Source organism: Chaetodon trifascialis, chromosome 7 (genome assembly GCF_039877785.1).
Source record: "Chaetodon trifascialis isolate fChaTrf1 chromosome 7, fChaTrf1.hap1, whole genome shotgun sequence".
Taxonomy (NCBI): domain Eukaryota; kingdom Metazoa; phylum Chordata; class Actinopteri; order Chaetodontiformes; family Chaetodontidae; genus Chaetodon; species Chaetodon trifascialis.
The window spans coordinates 30683880-30711050 of NC_092062.1; the positions used below are offsets into that span (position 1 = coordinate 30683880).

General features: G+C 47.1%; 3 protein-coding genes across 3 annotated transcripts; 2 read left to right on the plus strand and 1 right to left on the minus strand.

The window, feature by feature from the left end:
• Window positions 1-801: 801 nt before the first annotated feature.
• LOC139334107 (methyltransferase-like protein 27) lies at window positions 802-5004 on the plus strand. The gene is made up of 5 exons (XM_070966863.1): window positions 802-918; window positions 1462-1590; window positions 3369-3504; window positions 3958-4050; window positions 4706-5004. Exons 1-5 carry the CDS (start codon window positions 802-804, stop codon window positions 4963-4965), a joined length of 735 nt encoding a protein of 244 aa, XP_070822964.1. The 3' UTR covers window positions 4966-5004.
• Window positions 5005-9718: 4714 nt separating this feature from the next.
• Window positions 9719-13960, minus strand: LOC139334273 (methyltransferase-like protein 27). Its single transcript, XM_070967067.1, has 5 exons — window positions 13815-13960; window positions 12069-12200; window positions 11219-11354; window positions 10673-10765; window positions 9719-10017 (listed from the first exon to the last, which is right to left on the minus strand). The coding sequence occupies exons 1-5, from the start codon at window positions 13929-13931 to the stop codon at window positions 9758-9760; spliced, it is 738 nt and encodes a 245-aa protein (XP_070823168.1). The 5' UTR covers window positions 13932-13960; the 3' UTR covers window positions 9719-9757.
• A 3416-nt stretch (window positions 13961-17376) lies between these two features.
• LOC139334109 (myeloid cell surface antigen CD33-like) lies at window positions 17377-26665 on the plus strand. The gene is made up of 7 exons (XM_070966865.1): window positions 17377-17536; window positions 20785-21156; window positions 22610-22879; window positions 23410-23500; window positions 24540-24600; window positions 25186-25319; window positions 26555-26665. The coding sequence occupies exons 1-7, from the start codon at window positions 17485-17487 to the stop codon at window positions 26610-26612; spliced, it is 1038 nt and encodes a 345-aa protein (XP_070822966.1). The 5' UTR covers window positions 17377-17484; the 3' UTR covers window positions 26613-26665.
• The last annotated feature ends 506 nt before the right edge of the window (window positions 26666-27171 follow it).

The following is a 27171-nucleotide window of genomic DNA, read 5'->3' on the forward strand; positions in this document are numbered from 1 at the left end:
ATCGAGCTTCTTCAGCTCAGCTTCAGGTCAGCACTTTGAAACAGTGATCATGCCTTTGATACTTCTCGGCTGATTACTGTAACGCCCTTTATTCTGGAGTCAGCCAGTCTTCCCTCTCACGTCTTCGGTTGGTCCAGAACGCTGCTGCTCGTCTCCTGACTGGACCACGTCAGAGGGAACACATAACGCCGTCCTGGCCTCCCTCCACGGGCTGCCTGTGCATTTTAGAGTTCACTTTAAGATTCTTTTATTTGTTTTTAATCTTTAGATGGTCTCGCCCCGCCTTACCTCTCTGAGCTGCTTCATCTTTACGCTCCTGCTCGCTGCCTCAGGTCAGCTGATCAGCTGCTCCTGGAGGTACCGAGGTCAAAGTTGAAGCTCAGAGGGGATCGTGCCTTTTCTGTCGCTGCCCCAAGATTATGGAACGACCTACCTTTGTGCATCAGACAGGCCCCCTCATTGTCCATTTTTAAAACTCGTCTTAAAACACATTTTTATTCCTTGGCTTTCGACCAAGCTTGAGACCTTGCTCCTGTTTTATTGTGTCTATTGTTTTTATTGTTTGTCTTAGATTTTAGGTTTATTCATTTTATTTATTTATTTATGTTCCTATGCGCAGCACTTTGTCTCAGCTGTGGTTGTTTTTTAAAGTGCTTTATAATTAAGGTTGAGTTGAGTTGAGTTCATCTTCATCTCTTCTTATGCATCTTTGAACTGCTGTCACTGTTTCATTGTCTGAGAATAAAACCGCGTCCATGGTCTGTCTCTGTCCTCTGGCAGCTCTCCGATCGTCCCCTCGTCATGTCGGACTCCTGCAGAACTGCGTGTGAAGCAAAAGTGGCCTTTCAGTCCTGTAAAAGTCCCGATGCAAACGATCGAGTTCAGTTCTATGACAGCTGGGCACAAAACTATGAGAAGGTAAGTTTCCACGACCTGGACCTGTTCAGGTCTGAAGGCCACTTCAGCACGGATCATTCTGACTGGCATCTTTATCCATCTCTGCAGCTCTGTGAGCTTTTTCGCCTCATTTAGCTCCTAGCTGAGGTTTTGCAGCACCTTTCTGGTAAGCAGCTGTTTGTGATGAAGGTACTGTACACTTCCTGCTCTGTGAACATAGTGGAGCATCGAGCAGCTAAAGAGCCAGATGTTTGGTGAACAGGATAGGCCTGTACTTAGCACTCATGTGGCATGTCTGCTGGATGTGGAAGCTCGGAGCTGATTGCTAACACGCTAGCAACAACTACTCCATAGTATCACAACAGTCCCAGGGCTGGATGTCGCTCATCCGACATTTTGGCCACAAAATGCAGTTTTAAATGTCAAATTCTGAGAAAACACGCAGCAAACGTGGCTGAGAAACAGTTTGGCTGTGAAGGCGTTTAGCAGGGCAGCAACAGTTTGTGAGTTTTAAGGTGACACCGCTGAAGATACAGCATCAGGTGTGACTAACACTTCAAACAGGATCACGCCCTGATGAGCTACAGAGCACCGGACCTGGCCGTGAGCGCCCTGTCGGACCACTTCTCCGGCAGTCCGGAAGCAGCTCTGGTCCTGGACGTGGCCTGTGGGACAGGATGGGTGGCTAAAAAGGTGAGACTGAACTTTAAAGTCCAGCTTAGAGTCTCTTTTCAAATTCAAGGTCAACTAAACAATATGTGACGGTCACACTTTGTTTCAGAGCGTAAGATAAGATAAGATAAGATAAGATAAGATAAGATAAGATAAGATAAGATAAGACTTTATTGATCCCACACTGGGGAAATGAAGCCGTTACAGACAGCAGACGCAGACGGGTCGAGATAAAAACAGTGTGCAGGATACAGAAGAGAAAAATCAACCATGGACATTTACATTCTGGACAGATCCTAAAAATGCTGAATGCACCGGGGAAGGACTGTGTGTGTCCTATAGCTCCTAAAACACTGCTGCCAGCGGGACCATTAATACAGTTATTGAACAGGTGAGAAAAAATATAGAAGAAAAAAGTACACAGAGCGCAGAGCTACGTCACCTGATGCTGCAGAGCTACGTCACCTGATGCTGCAGACAAACAGTGTGATGGCTGCTGGGATGAAGGACGTCCGTCCCGCGCTTATAAGATCTATTAAATCCAAGACGACTTCTGAAAGACAGTCAGGTTTGAAACCCTCTGCGATTCATCGTGTTGACAGAACGTGTGGAACAAACAGAGGAGTTAAACACAGACGCTCTGCTTCACGACGTCCTCACCTGGACTGACTGTCAGGTGACAGGTGAGAAGGTGTCAGAAGGTCATTCGTGGAATTTCTTTCCTTCCTAATGAGTTTCAGAGCATCAGCTGTGCAGAGGTGCTGTTGGTTTAACAGCTCCAGTCAACTACTGCAGGAATCCATGTTGTGACAAGAAACGCTCAACCAAAGAGAGACAACGTCCATCAGTAAGACATGAAGGTCAGTCCATCCAAACGCATCGTCAAGATCAGTCACAAAAACCATCAAAGCTCTGATGAAGCTGGCTTTCATGGAGATGAGCTGGAGGTCAGAGTGAAGGAAAAGCAGCCAATCAGAGCTCAGCACGTATGAGCACACCTTCAGGTCGGACGGAGAATCATCCAGGTGACGACGTCATGAAGCAGCTGAGAGGACGAGCAGAGAGAGCGAAGCTGATCGAAGCCGAACAGGCGAAGCGAGGACAGTTCTGCTTTCGTCACAGTACAAATGAAATGAAGACGACCTAAACACACAGAGGTCCTTTGAGTCTGCGTGTCTCGTAAAGCAGATTCGTTTTCAAACGCCGCCTCTGTCTTCACTGAAGTCTCACCAAAGGACAGAGTCGTGTCCAGGAAGCTGTGCTGAACTTAATGTGAGACGGACGATGGATCAGTGACGTGAGGTCTGATCCCGCCAGCCTGTCTAACATGACTAACAGCGCAGTGTTCGACATGTATCTTTGTTTTAAATGAACACAAATGTTTGTTCACAGGTAGAAAGTACACTGCCTTAAAACTACAATCCATGTTTCATACCTCCATCCGCATACTGTAGGGCGCTACTTTAAGCTCTCTTTGCTATCCTTGTGCCTCATAGATTAGCCCTTTGAAATAGCATATGAGCGATACAAAGGCAACGAGGTAAAGTACAAAATAGACTCCTGCTCCTCAAGATACAAACACGACAAACACTTTAGCCTTTTAAACATTTACCTGTCCCCTCGACAACAGCGTGGAAGTCTCTCCAAGCACGGTAGGAGGAAAACAGCAACCGTCTTCCAAAATAAAATGTCGTGACAAGCCAAAAGGGGGCAGTGTAGCGCTACATCATCTGACGTTATACCCCAACAATCACTGCAGAGGTAATATTCAAGTCATTTACACTGTGTTCCTCATGCAGATGGTTGAACGGGGCTTCAGGCACTTTGTGGGAGTGGACGGCAGTGGGGGCATGCTGGCCCTGGCTGCTCAGACCGGCCTCTATCAGGACCTCCGGCTGGCCTTACTGGGAACACAACCGCTGCCTGCACAGACTGGTACTGGACTCTCACACTCACACACACTCTGTTCACTCACTGCTCATGATCACACATGATGATTCTGTTCAAGTTCATCTTGATTTGTCCAAAACTTTCTGCACGGCACTGACAGCGGGCAGCTGGTGGCTCTAAATCTTTATGACAGCTCATCTCCACATGACAGCTAGTTTGTGAGTCAGCGATGGTAAAACTCCACTGAGCCAACGCTGACGTTAGCACGAGGCTAACTTTGCTTCCTCAGAAACCTTTTTAGGCTTGGAGCCCTGACTTCACACCTGTCCAGGTATAACGGGGGCTACATCCACAGAGCAGTCTCAGACAAACGATCCCAGGATGAAGAGGACAACAGAAGACGCAGGAGACAGAAACACCGGGGACACTCTGACCGTTGAAAGTGTCATCTCTGGAATCTGATCCTGGCTCTCGGGCCTTTTCTTCTGCTGGTTTCAGATGGCTTTGACGTGGTGATCATCGTCGGTGCTCTGGATGCCGGTTTTGCACCGGTCAGTGTTGTCAGGGAGCTCTGCCATGCTGCCAAACCAGGTAAGCAGCTAACACCTGCTCTGCACAGCTCACCTGTCCTCACATCTAGCAGGTAACTGTAGCCGTAGCATTAGCAGTCACAGCAGGATTGTTAGGAACACGGCAGCATACGGAAAAGACGAGCGGGAGCCTTTTAGTCTTCTTTCAGGGCTCTCCATCCACCGCCACCAACAATAAAATGTCCACTGGGAATGACGGGGACTCGCAGGTTTGTTGGGGCTGCGTGGAGCCTGAGAGGAAGACCTGCAGGGACTGCTCAGGGCTGGAGAAGCACCTTCAAACTAACGTTGAACCTGTGTTTTAATGTAGAGTCAATTTCTCCTACAATCACAGCAAGATGAGGACAGTGTCCTCTGAGGTACAGCTTTAATACGACATCATGAATCTTCAGATAGAGTCTCAATGTTTGTTTAAAAAAACACACCATGTCTTCACGAGGACGCACAGAAGACTGACAACCACGTCACGTGTGTCCCTTCTGATCTGTCTTTGTTTTCCGTCTCTGTGGTTGTTTTCTGTCTTTTTGTCTCAGTGTCTGTCTCTCTGTGGGCAGCGGGTTCAGTAACCTGATGGTGTATGAAGTCACTGCAGACATCAGCTGTCAGTGACTGCCTTTGTAACTACCTGCAACAGAATGAGAGTGTGTTGTCTGCAGGAGGTTTGGTCTGCATGGCCAGAGGAGAGCACAGAGGAGCACCAGCAAGAAAATACAAGGAGGATCTGGAGAGAGAGCTGGACCTGATGGAGGAGGAGGGACTGTGGAGACCAGTGGGCATCAAACAGTCGGACAGATACATGGAAGACCCACATCTGAACCCTGAGAGAGAGGAGGACACGGAGGAGGAGCGATTCATCGGCGGGACCGTTTATCTGTACAGGAAGTCCATCCGTCCATCCGTCCAAATCAGTCACTGATCACACTCATGTTACCGCAGCGACGGCAGCATTCAGCAGAGCTCAGAGGAGAGTCCAGATATTCAGTGACACAAACACGCTCACACCTGATTTCAATTCTCGAGCAGTTTTATTTGCATTTATACCTCATCGGGCGAGAGAACCAGACCTTTTCTTCTCATTTCTTCTGTTCCACAGGACAAACTGAACATTTCTTCACGTTTATCTGTCGTCTTGAGTTTGTTCATGTCAATCAGAACTGCAACAATTCGTCAGTTAATCAATTAACCGCCAACTGTTCCGATAATCAGCTTGTTGTTTTAGTAATTTCTCAAGGAAAAATTCAAGCAAAACTTTACCACCGAAAGCCTCTCAGATGTGATGATTTGCTGCTTTTCTTGGTAACATCTGATTGTAAACTGAGTATTTTGTTTGTTTGTTTTCAGAAAGTTGGTCAGAAAACAACAATGAATATGTCTCATTCTATTCTCTGATGTGACGGGGACGGGTAGTCCTCGTCCCTGGTGTGGCCAGTGTGTGCTAATAAACATCAGTCAGCGCTCACAGATTTGCTTTTCCTTCAGTCAAGTTGGACTTTCCAGGCAGAAGCTTTAACATCCGTCTCCTCGTCCTTTAGCTGGAAATGCTGCTCTGTGTTCTGCTGGTTTGTGACGCTAACAGCAACCCGCTGATTTCTGGGGTCTTTTACACACTTAAAAAAGAATTTTCTGGATAGAAATGGATAAAGACTGGGGCCTCTGATGTTACCTGTTCAGTGAGTCTGCAGCCTGTTGAGCGTTTGCTGATAGATAAATCGTTGCATCGTCAGCATACGCTTGGCATCCAGCCTCTTTACGGCTGCATGTGGCCACTTCTCTCGAAAACCTTCTTCATTCGAAACCCAAATAGTTTTTGGAGAGAAACTGGTTTCTTTCATGACAAGTCCTCTGAAACTAACTTTTCAATAACTTTTAACTTTCTTGCAAGAAGACGATTGAGATTTGTTTGTAATTAGAAACTTGGTCAGTTTGTTCAGACTGAAAAATCAGATTTTATGAAATTTGCTGGTATCGATGCATCTTTTTCTTGATGTGTTATAGCAGTCATGGTGTCAGATTCTGCTGCAGTGTTTGACTGACACCTCAATAAAAGCAGAAGAGTAACTGTACATTACTAAAGAGTCATGTTTTTCCTTGCCACTGTCGCCAAGTGCTTGCTCATGGGGGAATTGTTGGTTTCTTTGTAGATAAAAGAGCTTGGTCTGTACCAGCTCTATATGGAAAGTGTCCTGAGACAACTTCTGTTGTGATTTGGCGCTATACAAATAAAATTGAAAAAAAAAATTGAATTGAATCATGTTAGCAACGTTAGCACCAGAACTGCTTTGGCCACCATTGAACAAAACATAAACACACTCAGACGTCACGTGGCCAAAAGTCACTTTTCTCTGTTTCCACATCAACACTGCAGACAGTTTCTGAACACCTTTACCTGGAAGGACGACAACGACAACAACAACAACAACAACAACAACAACAACAACAACAACAAGCTCTGATTTCCATGGCCTGAAAGTGTGTTTGCGTGTGGACAAAAGGCTAAAACGTGGAGAAAAAACTCAGGTTTGAAAGGTATCCATGCCCATGAGGTGATGTCCCTTAGCCCATCTCAACCTGCTCCACCCACCTACTCAGCTGCCTCCCCCTCCCTGATTATCTCAGCAGCATTAACACCGGTCCACCATCCCAGTGGTCTTTATTTCCTGTTGTCCTGATTCCAGGACTTTGTTTCTTCATCTGAACCTTACCTGGTTGAGTTTACCTTCCTGGTTGCTGTCCTGGTTTTGATCTTGACTTGTTATGGATAAAAGATTTTCAAAGTTGTTCTCAGCCTGAACTGCTTTGTGTTTTACTTCGTTTCCTCCTACAGCAGATTTATATTTCAAGCTGGCCTGAAACAGTATTAAATGCTGAGCAGAGAAAATGCTGAGCATGTCATGAGCAACCATCTGATTTAACTCTCCAAATGTGTGACGACTGCCCATGTGAAGAAACCAAAGAGGGCCTTGAATGTGCCTCAGGTTGGGATTGAAGCCACCACGTCCACCAGGTGAGCTGCTGAGGAAGCTCTTCAATGTGCTGTTAATACAAAAAGACAAACTGGACCAGAGCTCACCAACACATTTCAACCATTTGGATCTTTTGTCCTGTTTTTACTTCTACCATCCAAACATGCATGAATCCCAAACACAACCTGGTCATACATAACCAGATTAAATTTGAGATGAAACCACGAGCTGATCGATCGGTTGACGAAAAAAGAATTGTGAGGTTTATCGCGAGCAGGTGGGTGCTGATTGGCCGGCTCAGTCTGCTCATTTGGTGTCATCAATGCACAGCAAAATGAGTTTGGAGCAGCAGCTGTATTACAAGCTTTGCTGTGACACAGGCTTGAATCAAATACAGAAAATACAACCACATACAGAAGCTGCAGTAAAACTATTAAAACATTCTTTAGAAGCTGTCAGCTTAGCATTCGAGCTAACACAAAATGAAGAAGCTCCTGTTTGAAGCAGCTTAAGTTGTGAGACAGTATATTCCTGACTGTATATATTACTTTTGGCCTTCATTAACTTTTTATTTTAGATTTGCTTCATGTCTGTTGGATGTGGAAGTAGGCGCTTCTTTGCTAACATGTTAGCCACATTAGTAGCAGTGGTAGCTGATAATAGGTCAGGTGTTGTGTTTGCAGGCTGTTTTGTTGAAAAGCGGACAAAAGATCAAGTAAGGCAGCTTTAAAGTAATGATCTTGAGGAGTGTAACTGAAGTAAAAGTCACCGTCTGTGACAGAATGAGGTCACAGTGACGTCTGAGCCTCAGACCCACTCATGAAAGTACTGTAATATTTCTATATTTGAAGTATTATGAACTGTGTCTGTGCTGACCTTCCTGAAAAACATGCTGTGTGAAGTTACTGCTGCTGCAAACTAAACATTTCCTGCTGCTGCAGTTTCACATTAAAAGCCCTTCACTGCTGAAATGTGACTTGACTTTTATTGTGAAGCAGTCACAGGAAGTGCCGTGTGTCTGTCAACAATGCGTCTTCAGAACAAGACGGCGGACAGCGCGTCACCGTCTGACTGCTGCTCAGTCTGAGATCGAGCAGGAAGTGATGGAAGCAGCAGCCACAGTGAGCTGAGAGAAGAAGAGCTGCAGGCTGCACCTCCAACCTCTCAGCCAGGTAACACGCACCTGTCAGGCTGAGCGAGTCCTGCTGTCTGCACACTGATGCTGTGCAGCCGTGGGACCGCAGAGTATCGACAGAGGCCTGATTTCTTTATTAATACGACAGCAGTTTGTTTTGCTGCACGCTGAATTCTGGGATTTGTAGTGTTTAACTGCCAAATCAACCAGACTGAATGTTTCAGGCCTCCCTCTGGGGCCACTCCCCCAAAACACCTGAACTCACTGCCTGACTCCTGCTGGAGGAGGAGTCCATGACGGAGCAGCGAGGAGACCAGTCCTTCAATGAATACATGAAGAAACATCTCTGCCAAAGGCCACGATCACATAGACACCAGCGAAGTATGAAAGCATGAATGTACCTTCAGTCTGATCCAGAGTCTGTGGATCTGCACCGACGCACTCATGAGGAAACGTCAGTCCTCTGCACCTGGACTGCCTCTGACGTGGCCACACACCTGGCATACAGCGTTACCTTCATGAGCTCACCTGAAACTCCCAAAGCACAGGTACGCTAAGTCCGTCTCAGCGTTTTTCATCCTCAGTGGAACATTTTTCAGAGTAAAGTCTCTGTTCAGAGTAGGCGGGCAGGCAGGCAGACAGACAGGCAGGCCATCCAATCATTTTATGAAGGCTGAATGAAATGATTGGATGAGGCTGTGACAGCTGCAGACACCATCTTTTTCTTTTTCGTTTGTTTTGTTGGGATAAAAAATGACGCAGACGTGTTCAGTGTTTGTCGATCAGTGTTTAATGTTGACGTCCGTTACAATGAATTTCATCATGACCGTGTTTGTGTAACAGGCTGCAGACTCACTGAACAGGTAACATCAGAGGCCCCAGTCTTTATCCATTTCTATCCAGAAAATTCTTTTTTAAGTGTGTAAAAGACCCCAGAAATCAGCGGGTTGCTGTTAGCGTCACAAACCAGCAGAACACAGAGCAGCATTTCCAGCTAAAGGACGAGGAGACGGATGTTAAAGCTTCTGCCTGGAAAGTCCAACTTGACTGAAGGAAAAGCAAATCTGTGAGCGCTGACTGATGTTTATTAGCACACACTGGCCACACCAGGGACGAGGACTACCCGTCCCCGTCACATCAGAGAATAGAATGAGACATATTCATTGTTGTTTTCTGACCAACTTTCTGAAAACAAACAAACAAAATACTCAGTTTACAATCAGATGTTACCAAGAAAAGCAGCAAATCATCACATCTGAGAGGCTTTCGGTGGTAAAGTTTTGCCTGAATTTTTCCTTGAGAAATTACTAAAACAACAAGCTGATTATCGGAACAGTTGGCGGTTAATTGATTAACTGACGAATTGTTGCAGTTCTGATTGACATGAACAAACTCAAGACGACAGATAAACGTGAAGAAATGTTCAGTTTGTCCTGTGGAACAGAAGAAATGAGAAGAAAAGGTCTGGTTCTCTCGCCCGATGAGGTATAAATGCAAATAAAACTGCTCGAGAATTGAAATCAGGTGTGAGCGTGTTTGTGTCACTGAATATCTGGACTCTCCTCTGAGCTCTGCTGAATGCTGCCGTCGCTGCGGTAACATGAGTGTGATCAGTGACTGATTTGGACGGATGGACGGATGGACTTCCTGTACAGATAAACGGTCCCGCCGATGAATCGCTCCTCCTCCGTGTCCTCCTCTCTCTCAGGGTTCAGATGTGGGTCTTCCATGTATCTGTCCGACTGTTTGATGCCCACTGGTCTCCACAGTCCCTCCTCCTCCATCAGGTCCAGCTCTCTCTCCAGATCCTCCTTGTATTTTCTTGCTGGTGCTCCTCTGTGCTCTCCTCTGGCCATGCAGACCAAACCTCCTGCAGACAACACACTCTCATTCTGTTGCAGGTAGTTACAAAGGCAGTCACTGACAGCTGATGTCTGCAGTGACTTCATACACCATCAGGTTACTGAACCCGCTGCCCACAGAGAGACAGACACTGAGACAAAAAGACAGAAAACAACCACAGAGACGGAAAACAAAGACAGATCAGAAGGGACACACGTGACGTGGTTGTCAGTCTTCTGTGCGTCCTCGTGAAGACATGGTGTGTTTTTTTAAACAAACATTGAGACTCTATCTGAAGATTCATGATGTCGTATTAAAGCTGTACCTCAGAGGACACTGTCCTCATCTTGCTGTGATTGTAGGAGAAATTGACTCTACATTAAAACACAGGTTCAACGTTAGTTTGAAGGTGCTTCTCCAGCCCTGAGCAGTCCCTGCAGGTCTTCCTCTCAGGCTCCACGCAGCCCCAACAAACCTGCGAGTCCCCGTCATTCCCAGTGGACATTTTATTGTTGGTGGCGGTGGATGGAGAGCCCTGAAAGAAGACTAAAAGGCTCCCGCTCGTCTTTTCCGTATGCTGCCGTGTTCCTAACAATCCTGCTGTGACTGCTAATGCTACGGCTACAGTTACCTGCTAGATGTGAGGACAGGTGAGCTGTGCAGAGCAGGTGTTAGCTGCTTACCTGGTTTGGCAGCATGGCAGAGCTCCCTGACAACACTGACCGGTGCAAAACCGGCATCCAGAGCACCGACGATGATCACCACGTCAAAGCCATCTGAAACCAGCAGAAGAAAAGGCCCGAGAGCCAGGATCAGATTCCAGAGATGACACTTTCAACGGTCAGAGTGTCCCCGGTGTTTCTGTCTCCTGCGTCTTCTGTTGTCCTCTTCATCCTGGGATCGTTTGTCTGAGACTGCTCTGTGGATGTAGCCCCCGTTATACCTGGACAGGTGTGAAGTCAGGGCTCCAAGCCGAAAAAGGTTTCTGAGGAAGCAAAGTTAGCCTCGTGCTAACGTCAGCGTTGGCTCAGTGGAGTTTTACCATCGCTGACTCACAAACTAGCTGTCATGTGGAGATGAGCTGTCATAAAGATTTAGAGCCACCAGCTGCCCGCTGTCAGTGCCGTGCAGAAAGTTTTGGACAAATCAAGATGAACTTGAACAGAATCATCATGTGTGATCATGAGCAGTGAGTGAACAGAGTGTGTGTGAGTGTGAGAGTCCAGTACCAGTCTGTGCAGGCAGCGGTTGTGTTCCCAGTAAGGCCAGCCGGAGGTCCTGATAGAGGCCGGTCTGAGCAGCCAGGGCCAGCATGCCCCCACTGCCGTCCACTCCCACAAAGTGCCTGAAGCCCCGTTCAACCATCTGCATGAGGAACACAGTAACACTGCAGCACAGGCTGGTCAGAAGCAACAGGATCAGACTTCATGTCACTGATCCATCATCTCACACTAAGTGCAGCACAGCTTCCTGGACACGACTCTGTCCTTCAATGAGACCTCAGTGAAGACAGAGGCGGCGTTTGATTACTGCTGTCGTCAGTTAACAGCTTCTACTCGCTGTGAACTACAGACGAGACGGGAGGAAAGAAGAGTTTAGGGTGAACTGTCCCTTCAGAGACAGAGTTTTCCCTTCGCACAGTGTCTGTGTCTCTGGTCCACAGTCAAACATGTCAACAACTCGCAAGGGGGGGTAGGGGGAAGGGTGTTATGAGCAGGATTGTTCATTGTTTGTGTTAACCCTACACTTATTGTCTTTTTTGTTTTGTTTTGTTTTGTTTTCTTCTGTCAAAATAAGGATCTACTGTTTACTCTGTGATCACTATTCACATATTTGTCTGAAAAATCCAAATAAAAATATTTGAAATTAAACATGTCAACAACTACTGTCCAAAATCAAATCTGTCCAAAGCCATCAGTCTCATGTTTGACATGTCCAGCAGCTCAGTCAGACTGTGGGCTTTAAGTAACACTGCAGCGTTTGTCATCAAGCCTTTCTGAATGATGACGTCACATAAACCTGCTGTGCACTTCAGCCGTCCACAGATGCTGAGTTTGTACTTTGAGGTTTATGGCTCACCAGTTTCGCGACGCCTCCGGAACCACAGGCAACATCCAGAACCTGAACGTCCTCACGACGACTCCCAGTGAAGTGGTCAATCAGGAAGTCTACTCCCAGATGTGATGCTGCGTAGTTAATGAGCTTCACGTCCTGTGCATAAGATAAGATAAGATAAGATAAGATAAGATAAGATAAGATAAGATAAGATAAGATAAGATAAGATAAGATAAGATAAGATAAAAGATAAGATAAGATAAGACTTTATTGATCCCACACTGGGGACATTAAATCTCTACACACAGCAGAAAGTCTTCAGGATACAGAGCAACGACATGTTCACCGTTCTGACCGTCAGTGGAACAAAAAGCTGAACTCATGACACAACGGACTCAGAGCTGCATCAGTCAAAATCCAAAATCTGTCTGCAGCTACTGTGATGCTGTCAACCTAGCAAATGACAGGGTGGACTACCAGCAAAAGGTTGGAAGGGTGAAAGTAAGGTTTTACAATCCTTGTTGACAGCGATGGAATTGATATGATCATCGTAAAGAAGACTATTGATTGTATAACAAAGCCTTTAAGTAACATTTTTCTTTCCGAAAAGGAGTTTTCCCAGACAGAATGAAGATGGCGGATGTTGTACCATTGTTTAAGGCAGAGGATAAGCATAATCTTACTAATTATAGACCGGTTTTCCTGCTGTCACAATTCTCTGAGGTACTGGAAACATTATTTGTAGAAAATTAGATTCTTTTATTGACAAGAATAATTTGTTAAATGAGTGCCAATATGGCTTTAGAAGTAAACGTTCCACATCGTCAGCATTAATGGATATAATAGAAGAGATTACAACCGTGATGGACAATAAAAAATACACAATAGGAGTATATGTTGACTTAAAGAAAGCATTTGATACATTAGATCACAACATTTTTAAACTGTCTTCATATGGGATAAGAGGAGTAGCTTTCAATTTGGTTAAAAGCTACAAAAACATCTAAATGCTTAAACACTGAATGTAGAGTGCCTCAAGTTCAGCACTAGGACCAGAGTTATTTATCTTGTATATTACGTGTCAAAACTGTTGCAGTTTGTTCTTTTTGCGGATGACACAGCCTTTCTTTGTTCAGATGATAATTTAAAAACATTAGTAACAATAATAGAAAATGAAATGATAAAACTTAAAAAATGGTGTGATACAAACATATTAACAGTTGACTGGAGTAAAACTAAGTTTATGGTGTTTACAAATAGAAAAATGGATGAAGATGGATCTTTGTCTATTGATGGAATTTCAATACAAACAGTGACAAAAATGTGTTTTTTGGGTGTAGTCTTGGACAATAAGACCTAAGACCTCTGTTTTGTCCTGGTTGAGCTGAAGGAAATTTTCTGCCATCCATGACTTGATGTCTAAAATGCAGTTAAACAGGACATCAATAGGCCCTGTGTCACCAGGAGACACGGCAATGTACAGCTGCGTATCATCAGCATAACTATGGAAGCTGATGCCGTGCCTCCTGATGACGTCCCCGAGGGGAAGCATGTACAGATTAAAAAGAGTTGGACCTAAACTTAACCTAAACCTAAATTTAATGTCCTGTGTGATTGACGTCAGATGAAACAGGATCAGACTTCGTTCATCCGACCTGATCTGAAACACCTTGAAGGTCTGCAGGAGCACGTTTGATACTCAAACACAGATTTTCGTGGTGGTATTGAAGTCTCCATCAGAGCTGAAGGAGGATGTTTCTGAGCACTGACCTGATTGTACGTCTGCGCCCACCTGTCGTAGAACTTCATCGTTTCCTGTGAGCTGTCACCTGTGCAGGAAAGAAGGAGGGTCTTCACATCGTCCGCGGTCCTGACGCTGTCTGACATGATGAGGTCCAACCTGCCGCAGAAGAGACATTTGACATCCTCTGTTCCCCTCGTGTCAGACGGTGAAGTAGATGTGTCCCTGAACTGCTGCTGTGCGCCGCTGACAGCTGGGGTAGGCTCCAGCCCCCCCCTCCAACCAACCCCGAAAGGGATAGGCGGTAGAGAGGATGGATGGGTGGGTGTATCCCAGGAATCAGTCTATGAATTGTAAAGTCTTTGTGGGCTTTTCTCACTGAGGTGAGAAAGAGGACAAAAGGACATTCAATGAGGGACACAGGATGAAGGGGGAAGTTTAAGGTGCGATTATGGTATAGTATGAACCCTGGGATGGGAAACAGGATGAGTGCACTCCCCCAAATGGTCATTGTTTTAAGGGACTGATTTACCAACACCAGGTGCACGTGACAGCCAACTTGTTATTGCTGAACAGTATATAAAAAGACATTGTGGAGATCTGCAGAGACTCTGCATGAGTCTTCGTCCATGCTGCATGTATGAAGAGACCTGATTCATCACACCAGTCTGTAATTCTTCAGAGAATGAACAACTCCCCAACAATTTCCCTTACACTCTCTGTCTGTCTGTCTGTCTGTCTGTCTGTCTGTCTGTCTGTCTGTCTGTCTGTCTGTCTGTCTGTCTGTCTCTCTCTCTGTCTGTCTCTGTCTCTCTCTCTGTCTGTCTGTCTGTCTGTCTGTCTGTCTGTCTGTCTGTCTGTCTGTCTCTGTCTGTCTGTCTGCCTGTCTTTCTGTCTGTCTGTCTCTGTCTTTGTCTGTCTGTCTGTCTGTCTGTCTGTCTGTCTGTCTGTCTGTCTGTCTGTCTGTCTGTCTCTGTCTGTCTGTCTCTGTCTTTGTCTGTCTCTCTGTCTCTGTCTGTCTGTCTGTCTGTCTGTCTTTCTGTCTGTCTGTCTCTGTCTGTCTGTCTGTCTGTCTGTCTGTCTGTCTGCCTGTCTTTCTGTCTGTCTGTCTCTGTCTTTGTCTGTCTGTCTGTCTGTCTGTCTGTCTGTCTGTCTGTCTGTCTGTCTCTGTCTCTCTCTCTCTCTCTCTCTCTGTCTCTCTCTCTCTGTCTCTCTCTGCCAGTTAAACTGAAGTTTTTCCCCATGTCTCTGTCTCGTCCACAGCATTCGGCTCCTTGTAACAGTCTTTTCTGTCGTTCAGTGAAGATCGTGACCCCCCCACCCTGCCACTGACACTGACCCCCCCTCTTACCGCCTCATCAGCTGCTCAGAGTGAGAGAAGCATTAATGACAGAGACTCTTTGGGTGCTTTTCATTCATTTCATTTCATTCCTCGTCTCCTCCACTCGCTTCCTCTCCTCGCGTCTTAGCTCCGCCCAGCGAGGACGTGAAAGAGGGATGCGAGGAAGGGACGTGAGGACGGAGGAGACGAAACTCCGAAATGAAAAATCCTCGCTGCACAGCGTCAGTCCGAAGCAACGTCAATTACTGATGACGTTTACCTGCTCCCGCCATGATTCAAACGTGTGCCACATACAACACGCCCCTTCAATAATAAAAGACTTCCTACACCGGCCTATCCTCACTCTGATCTCCTTCAGAAGCCTCCTCTTATCATGGCGGAGGGGAAACAACTTCCGGGTCGACGAAGGAGAGAGGAGACGAGGAGACGAGGAGGCACAATTGAACGAAATGAAAAGCACCCTGTGATCGTGGAGAATAAAGTGACTCACAGCTCTGCGGTTCATCAGTGAACTGAGCACACTACAGTCACCGCTCATCAAAACCTCGACACGTCCTGATGTCTGTGGCTTTTAGACATGAGAACAAGACGAGGAGATGAAACCTGATCAGTTGTTCACTGCAGCTCCTTAAAGACAGATTGAGAATCAGGGTCTACTCACTTGTGTGTGAATGTCTCCAGGTAGAGAAGCAGACGTGAGCGCGTCCACCAGACAAGTACAAACAGGTTTAACTGCAGCATGCCTGAGCAGATCAGCGCTCCTGCCGAGGAGGCGTGCCCGGCATGCGATGTCTGGACAGTCTGGTCAGACTACTTTGTGCAGAAGCTGATGTAGCTGAATGCTAACGGAGAACAGCTCAATGTCTCAACAATTCTGCTTCCTCACAGGTCATCTATTTATTTTCTGCATACATGTTCTGTGACTGGATGTCCCTCGTCCCTCCTCTTCCTACCCACCTGACATGCTGCTGAAGATGAGGCACTTGTCTTTGAGTGACCAGCAGCAGCTAAAATTGTTTCTTTTGGCTTTAAGCTAGCTAGCTAAGACAACATGTGAACGTTAGCTTGCCTCGTTCATCTCTTCTTTCGTCGTCAGGAAATGATGAACTATGTATTCTTGACCCCATCACAACTAAGCTGCTTAAAGAAGTTCTGCCTTTTAGACATGATCAATCTGTCTTTATCAACAGGCTACGTACCGCAGTCCTTCACAGTATCTGTAATAACACCTCTTCTTAAAAAGCCGACTCTTGATCCAGGGGTTTTAGCCAACTATAGGCCGATGTCCTCTGTGCTATGCAGATGATACCCAGCTATATTTATCAATGAATCCAGAAGAAACCAATCAGTTAATTAGACTACGAGCGTGTGACCCAACACCTCACATCAAGACTCAGCAGTCCACCTACATCTCAAGGACAAGGGACATTCCCTTGAGGACAACAATGTACACATTTTGGCCGATGGTTTGAAAGAGGAGTGAAAGAAGCCATCTACAGAAACGACCCACCTGTTCTCACCCATCACCACCTCGTGGCAGCCACACCTTGGCTTATATGACTCGCATGATGCTGGGCAGAGCTATGATCCTGCAAGAGACACCTGTTGCAACTTCTGTCCTCTGGTTGGCGCTACAGATCACTGAATGCCAAAACCACCAGATATAGACAGTCTGTTCCCAGCAGCTGTCCGCCTGATGGACAGTGTCCCCTGTGTGTGCACACATACTTCAACAAAGCTGACTCTGCTTCCTGTGGGGCAGCTGTGGCTCAGGAGGTAGAGCGTCGTCCACCAATCAGGAGGTCGGTGGTTTGATCCCCTGGCCTCGACAGTCCACATGCTGAAGTATCCTTGGCCAAGATACTCTACCCCCCCCCCCCCCCCGAAAAAAAACAGAACTGCCCTCGATGCTGCTGCAAAGAAGCTACAACCTGTAAAATGTGGATGCTTCACACACGTGTTCAACCTGCAGCACAGTCTCAAGATGTCATCACTTCATCATTTTACCATCTGAGATATTTGTGTGAAAATTTGTCAGAATTAGTGTATGAATAATGAGTAATGGTCAATGACATGTCTTGTGAGGTCACAGTGACCTTTGATCTTTGGACCAGCAAACTCAGTGCTGATGAACTCGCACAGTGACGGTGATGATGGTGTAACGTGGACGGTGTAATGGGGAAACTGTGAGTGAGGCTGAATCTGGGTGAATCTCAAAAAGGAGGAAGTCAGAAAAAGAGCTCAGATGCTTCCTGCATCATTTCACAATCTGTCCGTCGGTCGGCCGCTTTCTGCTCCAGTCACTTCACTGACAGCACGAGAAGTCAGAAGGCAGAGACATTCAGCGGAGACTAAGGATGGCAGTTTGGGACAAAAAGATTCTCTGGGGCTTCATGTTCCTGCTGGCAGGTAAGACTGAGGTCTGAGTCAGGATTGTTTCTCTCGTGGACTGAGAAGACAGATTTTAGTCAAACCAACATACGAATGACACAAAACAAATCGTAGCAGGATTATTATTTCTGATCACAGACACGTTAACGCGCTGCTCAGCCGTTCGTCTCTGTTATGGAGAGTAACTGAAAACAGTACTAACAGGTACTTGTACAGTAGTAAAGTACTGTAGACCTCTGCCATCTGAGTTTGTTGTCTGTGTGTGTGATTTTTTAAAAAATGACTTGATTTACTTTATTTCTGTTTCCTGTTTGTCTCCCTGTCCTGTGAATCACTTTGGACAAACTGTGTTGTTTGTAAAGTACATGAAGTAAAAAGTAAGTAAAAGTAAACAAAGACTAAAAAGCTACTTTCACATGCTCACGTCAACAGCAATAATCCAATAATATGTGGAATAATCAATGTTTATGGTACTTTACGGTCAGTGTTTAAAGTACTTTTTACTGATACTACGTATGTTACAGCCATGTTTCTGTTTGCAGTGAGCAGCATCGTGTAGCCTGTGAATGACTGTGTTTCAGGCTGAATTGGATGTGCTGTGCGCTTACCTCTGGCTGTCAGTCAGGTGACGGCGGACCGTGAGCTCACTGAGCGGCGGCTGCTGGTCGGAGTCGGACGTGTTGAGGCTGCTGTTCGATGCCTCCATCAGCACTTTTCAACCTTGTTGGTTTCGCCGTTTACCACAAGTTTCAAAGTCTTCTCAGTCAAATAGGAATTGTGGAAACTGTTTTTAACCCCTTTTTGTGCAATTCATTATTCAACATTTCAACAATTTGCGTTTGGAGTGTGTTTTGAAAGCGCCTGTTACCTCACGGTGCTTCTTCCATCACTGCTTAATCTTATCTCAGATGTGGTGTTTCTTCATATTCTCACTTTCCTTCACGTGTCTGAACATTTGTGGTATGACACTACTTACGTATAAGCAGCCTGGCACACAGAAAGTCTCTGTGCTTCTTCTTCTGTCAACTGAAACGTAAAAAGCTGCAGGAAGTTGTGAACACAGTTCACCATCACAGACTGATCCCATGTGTTTTCCGCTGTTTCCTCATCGACTCTTCACTGCATGCAGTACAGATGATACTGATGAAAAAAAGTGTGACCATAACACCAGCTCAGACGACAAAAATACCCCAAACATGATGTAACATGGGCGGAAGAATAACTGCAGCAGCTCTTCCTGATGAAAGCAAGGAGCTGCACCACCGGCTGTTTTCACAATGAGCCATCTGACATCCATGCATAAAATATTACAATGACTGTATAAAACTTGACTACATGCCAACATCCTAACAGACATGAAACACCAACAACATGTTTCCAAATTGAGGATATAAGCCAACTTCATTGCAGCAGATTTCTCACAAGACTCTGCATTCTGTCCACATCCAACAACCACAACCACAAACAAACCTTCTTTGGTCGTGTAAGCAGTCAGGCTGCACATCACAAGATTCAGAATGATCAGAAAGAGAAGAAATTAAACGTAGTTCCACGTGCAGTTAAGCTATTCAAGGTATAATGTGTATTTATGTATTATGCTACAACACAGGGTTGTACCACAAAAGGCCACTGAAGAAAGTGTCATTGAATTTGGAGTGTGGGAGTGTGTGAGAGTCCTCAACCTGAGGACAGACGCTGCTGTGGTCTGGTGGTCCAGCTGCTTGATGGTCCAGCTGCTCTGTGGTCTGGTGGTCCAGCTGCTCTGTGGTCTGATGGTCCAGCTGCTCTGTGGTCTGATGGTCCAGCTGCTCTGTGGTCTGATGGTCCAGCTGCTCTGTGGTCTGATGGTCCAGCTGCTTGATGGTCCAGCTGCTCTGTGGTCTGGTGGTCCAGCTGCTTGATGGTCCAGCTGCTCTGTGGTCTGGTGGTCCAGCTGCTTGATGGTCCAGCTGCTCTGTGGTCTGATGGTCCAGCTGCTTGATGGTCCAGCTGCTCTGTGGTCTGGTGGTCCAGCTGCTCTGTGGTCTGGTGGTCCAGCTGCTTGATGGTCCAGCTGCTCTGTGGTCTGGTGGTCCAGCTGCTTGATGGTCCAGCTGCTCTGTGGTCTGATGGTCCAGCTGCTCTGTGGTCTGGTGGTCCAGCTGCTTGGTGGTCCAGCTGCTCTGTGGTCTGGTGGTCCAGCTGCTCTGTGGTCTGATGGTCCAGCTGCTTGATGGTCCAGCTGCTCTGTGGTCTGGTGGTCCAGCTGCTTGGTGGTCCAGCTGCTCTGTGGTCTGGTGGTCCAGCTGCTCTGTGGTTAGATGGTCCAGCTGCTTGATGGTCCAGCTGCTCTGTGGCCTGATGGTCCAGCTGCTCTGTGGCCTGATGGTCCAGCTGCTTGATGGTCCAGCTGCTCTGTGGTCTGGTGGTCCAGCTGCTCTGTGGCCTGATGGTCCAGCTGCTTGATGGTCCAGCTGCTCTGTGGTCTGGTAGTCCAGCTGCTTGGTGGTCCAGCTGCCCTGTGGTCTGGTGGTCCAGCTGCTTGATGGTCCAGCTGCTCTGTGGTCTGGTGGTCCAGCTGCTCTGTGGTCTGGTGGTCCAGCTGCTCTGTGGTCTGATGGTCCAGCTGCCCTGTGGTCTGGTGGTCCAGCTGCTCTGTGGTCTGATGGTCCAGCAGCACATTCTTCTGTATCTCTGTCAGACGGCAGCAGGTGAACAGACTGTGGCTGGTTTGTCTTCTGGTGTCTTCTGGACTCTGTGCAGACACCTCACCGATGTCACTGATGATCAGTCGATGGTACCAGTGATGTTCTGGGTGGTTTTAATCACCTGCTGCAGAGCCCTCCCACCCTGGGTCATCCACAAACCATGACAGTTCATCATGTCTGCGGTCAGGATGTCTTCTATCACTCACTTTTTACAGTTAACGAGAGTTCTGTCTTGTGAAGTTTCCTTCAGGACCTCAGTCGTTTCTGAGCGTCAGGGTGAAGATGTGAGATGACCGTCACAGCTTCTCTGTGATGCTGATTCCCAGGACCCTGAAACTGTCCACCTGCCCCTCTTCAGCTCCTCTGATGTAGATGGAGCTGAGTGTCTTCACCTCCTTTTTCCTAAAATCAATGATGAGCTCGTTGGTTTTGAAGACAGAAATGTTTCTGCAACAACTCACTAACACAATTAAAATTAGATCAATTAACAGGTCTGCAAATTAGATTTTACAGCCAGAGAGAGTCAGTGATGCTGAATTCTGTTAAAATGACATTCTGTATGTCATTTCCTCTTTGCAGGTGCTGCAGGTGTAGGTGTGAACTATCCCAATCATACCTGTGCTGTGAAAGGATCGACCGTCACCCTCCTCTGCACCTTCACCCCACTGAAGTCTGCCATTCTGGACGGAAGTGAGGTTTTCTTCAGGGTCACCAGAGTCCGCTGGTGCAAGAACCATTTGATTTGTCACGGCAGCACGCCATCTGTGTACGACAGCCAGTCAGAGAGCAACGACCCTCGTTACAAATACCTGGGAGACAAGACGGGAAACTGCACGTTACAGATCAGTGACGTACAGAAGGAGGATGAAGCCACGTTTCGCTTCAGAATGGAAGCTGATCATGTGGCCGCACACTATACTGATAGATCAGGAGTCAACGTTACAGTCTCTGGTAAGAGCATCATACAATGAGATGACATGTATGGAAATGTTACTCTGCATTAATAATCCTGAAGGTCAGAACTATGAGTGCAGTAGCTTCTCTTTCCATCATTCAGCTGCTTGTTTTCTACTTTCTGTGGTTCACACGAGCCTCAACATATTTTATGGTCTTCAACACGAGAAGCGGGTCCATCAGGTCACATCAGTGCTCAAAGGGTCTAATATAAGTTCCTAACTGGACCAGACTGGCATAGTTTGGATCTGCTATTACTTTCTTTAAAATTCTAGTATTACTGCTGCATAGTTAGTGCTGTCTCTGATGCCACCACAGCTGCAGCTGCTGCCAGTAACACTACTTAGGAAGTACTTGTTGTCACTACACTGATGTAGAATCAATGCCAACCTGTTGGGCCGAATGCCTGAATAATTTGTTTGGACTAAAGGATGCAGACCAGAGAAGAATTTAGATGAAGGACAATATTTATTACAATAATAAATATGTCAAACAAAAGCGCACTCTAAAGGAGTGGAGGGACACTAAGGGAGCTGCCTCAGGTCACGCTGACGCAGCAGGCAGGCAACTGAAGCACAAAACACACCTGGGGTGGCACTTCATGAAAAGACATCAGCAAACTCACGAGGAGAGGAGACGGTGTATCAAGTGCTCACACTGGTCGGAAGAATTCAGGACAACAGGCAACAGGGAGGAGAGAGCCCTCCCCTTGTGTCCTGTGCCTTAATCAGCGTCATGCGCATCAGGTGTGCACCTGTGGAGGCGGAGCTGGCCAGGTGTAGAGACACACCCAGCTGGACAGACAGGGAAAAGAGACAGACAACATGTAACACTGGGAGAAAAGGGAAAGGAAAACCCTGACGGAAGCTGTCCATTAACGTCCAACATGAAGAGGATCTCACATCATTTCAGGTCAGAAGGTCTCAGTTTCACACAGAACTGGACTTTCTAGTCCGGTTCTTACTTTTTAACCAGGTGAGCAGACTGAAACATCTCAACAGCTGTTGGATGATTGTCATCAAATGTTGTTGAACTCCGTGAAGCATCCTGACTACATTTGATCAGGAGCTGGCTTCGTGCTCTTTCTTTGAAAGAAGTGGATTCACTCTTAACTCTGGGAACCGCCGGTGTCCCGTGAAGTGTGGCTAATGTGCTGGCCATGCAGCTGCCACCAAAGCAGAACGTGTCCGTACACTGCAAAATAAATAAACCGGTTTTATCTGATGTCATTATCACAATACTGCCAAAGAGCTCCATTACAGAGCTGCTGACGGCATTGTTGACCCTTGGTGCCACCAATAATGATGTCAGCAAGTGTGGTCACAAAGAAAAGTGGTGCTAAATGCTGAAATGTCAAGGGTAAAAATGAAGAATGGGAATCATCAGTTTGTCACAGACTGATGTGTTGAAGATATAAATGACTTTAAACGAACATGAAAATGTCTTTCAGAGGACGGTCCAATGACGGTGAGCAGCTCCAGCAGTGGCAGAGAGGTGAGAGCAGGTGAGAATGTCACACTCTCCTGCACTGCACTCTGCACGTTCCACCAACTGGAGGTCACCTGGTTCAAAGACAACCACACCTTCTCAGAGTCTGGCCCCGCCCTCCGGCTCGGCCCATTGACTCCAGAGGATTCTGGGAACTACACCTGTATTCTGAGGACCAACACCAAGACACTCTCCCGGCCGTACAGTCTGCAGGTGGAGGCTGAACAGGAAGGTTAGTCTGGCCACTTTTCATGGTGGTTAGGGAAAGTCTAACTGACGGGTACCGACGGTGAGGGGTACTGACGGTGAGGGGTACTGACAGGGAGGGGTACTGACTGTAAGGAGTACTGACGGGGAGGGGCACCGACGGGGAGGGGCTCCGACGGGGAGGGATACTGACTGTAAGGAGTACTGACGGGGAGGGGCACCGACGGGGAGGGGTACCGACTGTGAGGAGTACCGACGGGAAGGGGTACCGACGGGGAGGGGTACCGACTGTGAGGAGTACTGACAGGGAGGGGTACCGACTGTGAGGAGTACTGACGGGGAGGGGTACCGATGGTGAGGGGTACCGATGGTGAGGGGTACCGACGGTGAGGGTTTTTGTCAGTTTGATGCTCAGGTTTGCTTCTGGACTCTGCAGATGTGACGGCTCCCAAACTTCCTGATGTTTCATTTTCTGCTGTCTGTAAATGATCTAGTGAAGGGGAAAAAAAACTCAGCAGTTTATTTTCCAGCTCATGAAGTTCATGTGTTTTACAGGTGGTAGTAACTCGTCTCTGATGGTTGGTGTGGTGTTTGGTGTCCTGCTGGCTCTGGTCACTCTCATTATGGTCGTCTGCATCATTAGAAGGTACTTTGATAAATCTGTGTCTTTCATCTCCTAATGCTCTCTGGCCCTCAGCCTCAGCCTCCCTGAGGTTGTCAGTCATCTGGTGCTGTGCTGTGTTAGTGGTCCTCATCCTGTGCCCCCCATCAGAGGTGAAGGTGGGAGCGCCGGTGTGGTCGGCAGAGACCTCAGCAGAGGGTCTACTGGTCCGCCGACCTCTTAAAGAAGTGGCAATTGCTGACTGTCCTCTCGGTGCCTCTGGTCTTTGAATTTCAACTCCCCTTTGTGTGCCCAGGACAGGGAACACCTGATCAGTTCCTCCTTCTCTGTGAAGAAGACAAATGTCACAAATCATCAGCCAGTGGAGATGTTATTACCCGGATTTCTCTGAAGGCATCTTCCCAAGTCTGCCACTTACAGGACACTTAAAATGGTTCGGGAGAAATGAACCTTAGAGTGATTTTGACATATTTTTTGTCAAAAGACTGCTAAGCTATATGAACTCTGGCCTGACGCTCACCAAGGAGCCTGGCAAAGTCAGGCCAGGTGAGAAGGTGAGGAGGCCAGGTGAGGAAGCCAGGTGAGAAGGTGAGGAGGTAACATATCGTTTCTTGGATAATAAGTTGTTTTGACAGATCCACCTGCACCAGCAGGTAAACCAGTGATTACAGTGACATGAACATGTGAAGTGGCGTCACAGTGTGCAGTCGTCCCTTGCTCAACTTTCATGGTCATCGTTTGTGAAAAGGTTCGCAAACACGTCACAACTCGTGAACTCTGAGCTTTGAGAAAAGCTTTAAACTTTAGAGCTTTAAGCGTTAAACTGAAAAAAAACATTTCATTGTTCCAAGAGAAGATCCTGAAATAAATGTAATTAGGACATATAGATCATGTACAAATGTAATTATGGGATGTTTCTCATGTAATCCTAAATCCTAATGAATTATATATATTTTTACCTCCGCAGCTCCTTCACCTTCTGTTTCTGTGGATGACGTCTGGTTTTGGTTTGTGGTGGTTTTTCTGAACTCTTGTTATTCTGGTCTTGTTGTGGTGTTTGCAGGAAGCGGGCTGCAGCAGCAGATACAGATCAGAGAGCTGCGGGAGGTCAGGTGGAGCCAAAGGTGAGTTCCTGATGGAGGAAGCAGCTCCCCGTCGCTCAGAATACACTTAATGAACATTAGTGGAGGTGCACAGCAGTGTGGTTTATAGCTGCCACCATGACAATAATAATCTCTACATGTTATTATATTCGAGCATATCTAAGGTACAGTTTTTAATAAACTGAGTGTGACCTGAATACACAAAGTACACTGAATAACACAAAATACTTTTGGCAAATATATTTCAATCCACTTTTTTTAGCAGACAGACTGAACTGATGAAGGCTGCTTCAGCTCCGACGTTCCTCATTAATGGATTTAATCACTGACTCAAAGGTTTAATTAAGCCGCCTGACATCAGGGTTCAAATCCAGGAACAACACAAACCTCAGACTCAAAGATTTAAGACATTTTCTTTGTATTTTTGGATCACCTAAAACCTTTTTTTTTTTTTTTTTTTTACCAGTAATGCATTAAATCAGACATTTCTTTCTTTGTGTGACTGAAGATTTTTCGGTCAGTTCTGTTTTCTGGTTTCCTGTCGAGCAGCTCTCTTTCCTCATCTCCTCTTGTCTTTCTCCATTCCTTTCTGTGTGTGGTTTTCAGCATCCTGATGACATCTACAGCAACGTGCTGCCGCCCGCCGAGCAGGGGGGGGAGGGTCACCGGCAGGAAACCGGTCGAGCGGTGGAGGAAGTCAGCTACGCCTCCGTCCAATTCAAACACAAGAACCAGGACAGGTACTGATGGCAGGATGGACGCTCTTCACGTGTGTGTGTGTGTGTCACCGCCCACTGCTCTGTACCAGAAACGTGTTCAGGGTCAGATTCGCTCATCGGTCGGGCTTTAGGACCTGACCTATGCGTGTCAGGATGTTCGGACCAGGCGGTGACGAGGATAGTCCTGCGTGGTGCAGATTCCAGAACAGGTTGAAGTGGCGAATAAAAGCATTGCTGTGGGTGCTGCAGACAGACTGGAGTCGGTATGAAGGATGAGGATCCTGCTAAAACACCAGGAGGTGGGAGGACAGACGGTCAGGGTGAGCAGGGGACAGTGGACGGTCCAGTTCACCCAGAAGCTTAAATTTGTTTTCTAGCTGGAGTGCCTCCTGTGCTCGGAGCTGGGTTTGCTTCTGAGTCCAGGTTTTTAACTCTCAATAAGGGTCCGAGGTTCTCGGGTGGAGGTGCTAGAGCAGACTTGGTTCCTGGGTTTTGCCCCAAGGCTGAACCAAACCTCCTCCCAAGAAGCCAGAAAGGTGGATGAGCTCATCTACTGACCAAGGGATGGTGTCCTGGTCTGAGGCCGACCAGTCAGGGTTCAGGTCTGGCTGGCTCGCCCTGGCTTTAGAAGGGGAAGATGGTTAGCCTGGGCAGCTGCACGCTGACGTCTGTGGTTGGATGTGCTACAGAGCCTCTCCCGGCTGAATGTGGTGGATCTCTGAGGGTTTTCCTCTTATTTTTCATGCTAACACCAACATATATCCTTTTTAGGAACCAATAAGGTGACAGAACAAGATTCAGTATCTGTTTACATTGACTCAAATTATCTCCATTCACAGCCTGTTGAATTTGCTGCTAGCAGCTCCTGTCAGCTGCTCCTGTTAGCAGCTCCTGTTAGCAGCTCCTGTTAGCTGCTCCTGTCAGCTGCTCCTGTTAGCAGCTCCTGTTAGCTGCTCCTGTCAGCTGCTCCTGTTAGCAGCTCCTGTTAGCAGCTCCTGTTAGCTGCTCCTGCTAACAGCTCCTGCTAGCAGCTCCTGTTAGCTGCTCCTGCTAACAGCTCCTGCTAGCAGCTCCTGTTAGCTGCTCCTATCAGCTGCTCCTACTAACAGCTCCTGCTAACAGCTCCTGTTAGCAGCTCCTGTTAGCTGCTCCTGTCAGCTCCTAACCCACACTGTGTTTTTCAGTTATTGATTGTGAAGCGCATGTAGATCACCCAACACCGCCCGGACACTCATTCTGTGTTTTCATTGTTTCAGACTAGCGAAGGAGGCCGAGGATGCCATCATCTACAGTGCAGTAGCCAGCAGAGGCTGAAGTCACGTCCCGTTTACACCCACAGCACTTCCACTAAATGAGAGGGAAGCTTAGGCTACGTTCCCACCAAACGCCTCAAATCGCACCTCAAATGAAATCACGTCGCGCCAGACGCTCCAGTTTTGACGCTGGTACAAAAACCCCTTGCGGCGTCATCGCGTCGCGTGACAAGCCCGCCCAACAACAACATTTCTTCCGCCATTTCATTCTCTCGTCGACCACGTCCGTACGTCAGCACGTCGATGACGATCTCAGCGCTGATAGACTGTCGCGGCGCGTCTTCACGCGAATCCGCCGCAAAAGTTCAATAATTTCAACTCGAGCGATGAAGCGATGGCGCGATGGGGCGACGCGATGAGAGCGTTTTTCGCGTCCATCGCACCGCGCAATCACGTCCATCGCGTCGCCCGGCAAAATGACGCTTCAAATCGCATCTTTGCATTGACTTTGTATATAATCTTGCAGCGCGATCTTGTTTTATCGTGTTTGGTGGGAACGTAGTCTTAACCCATGGCATGATGATGAGGCATGATGTTAGATAAGGTTCAGCTTCACCAGC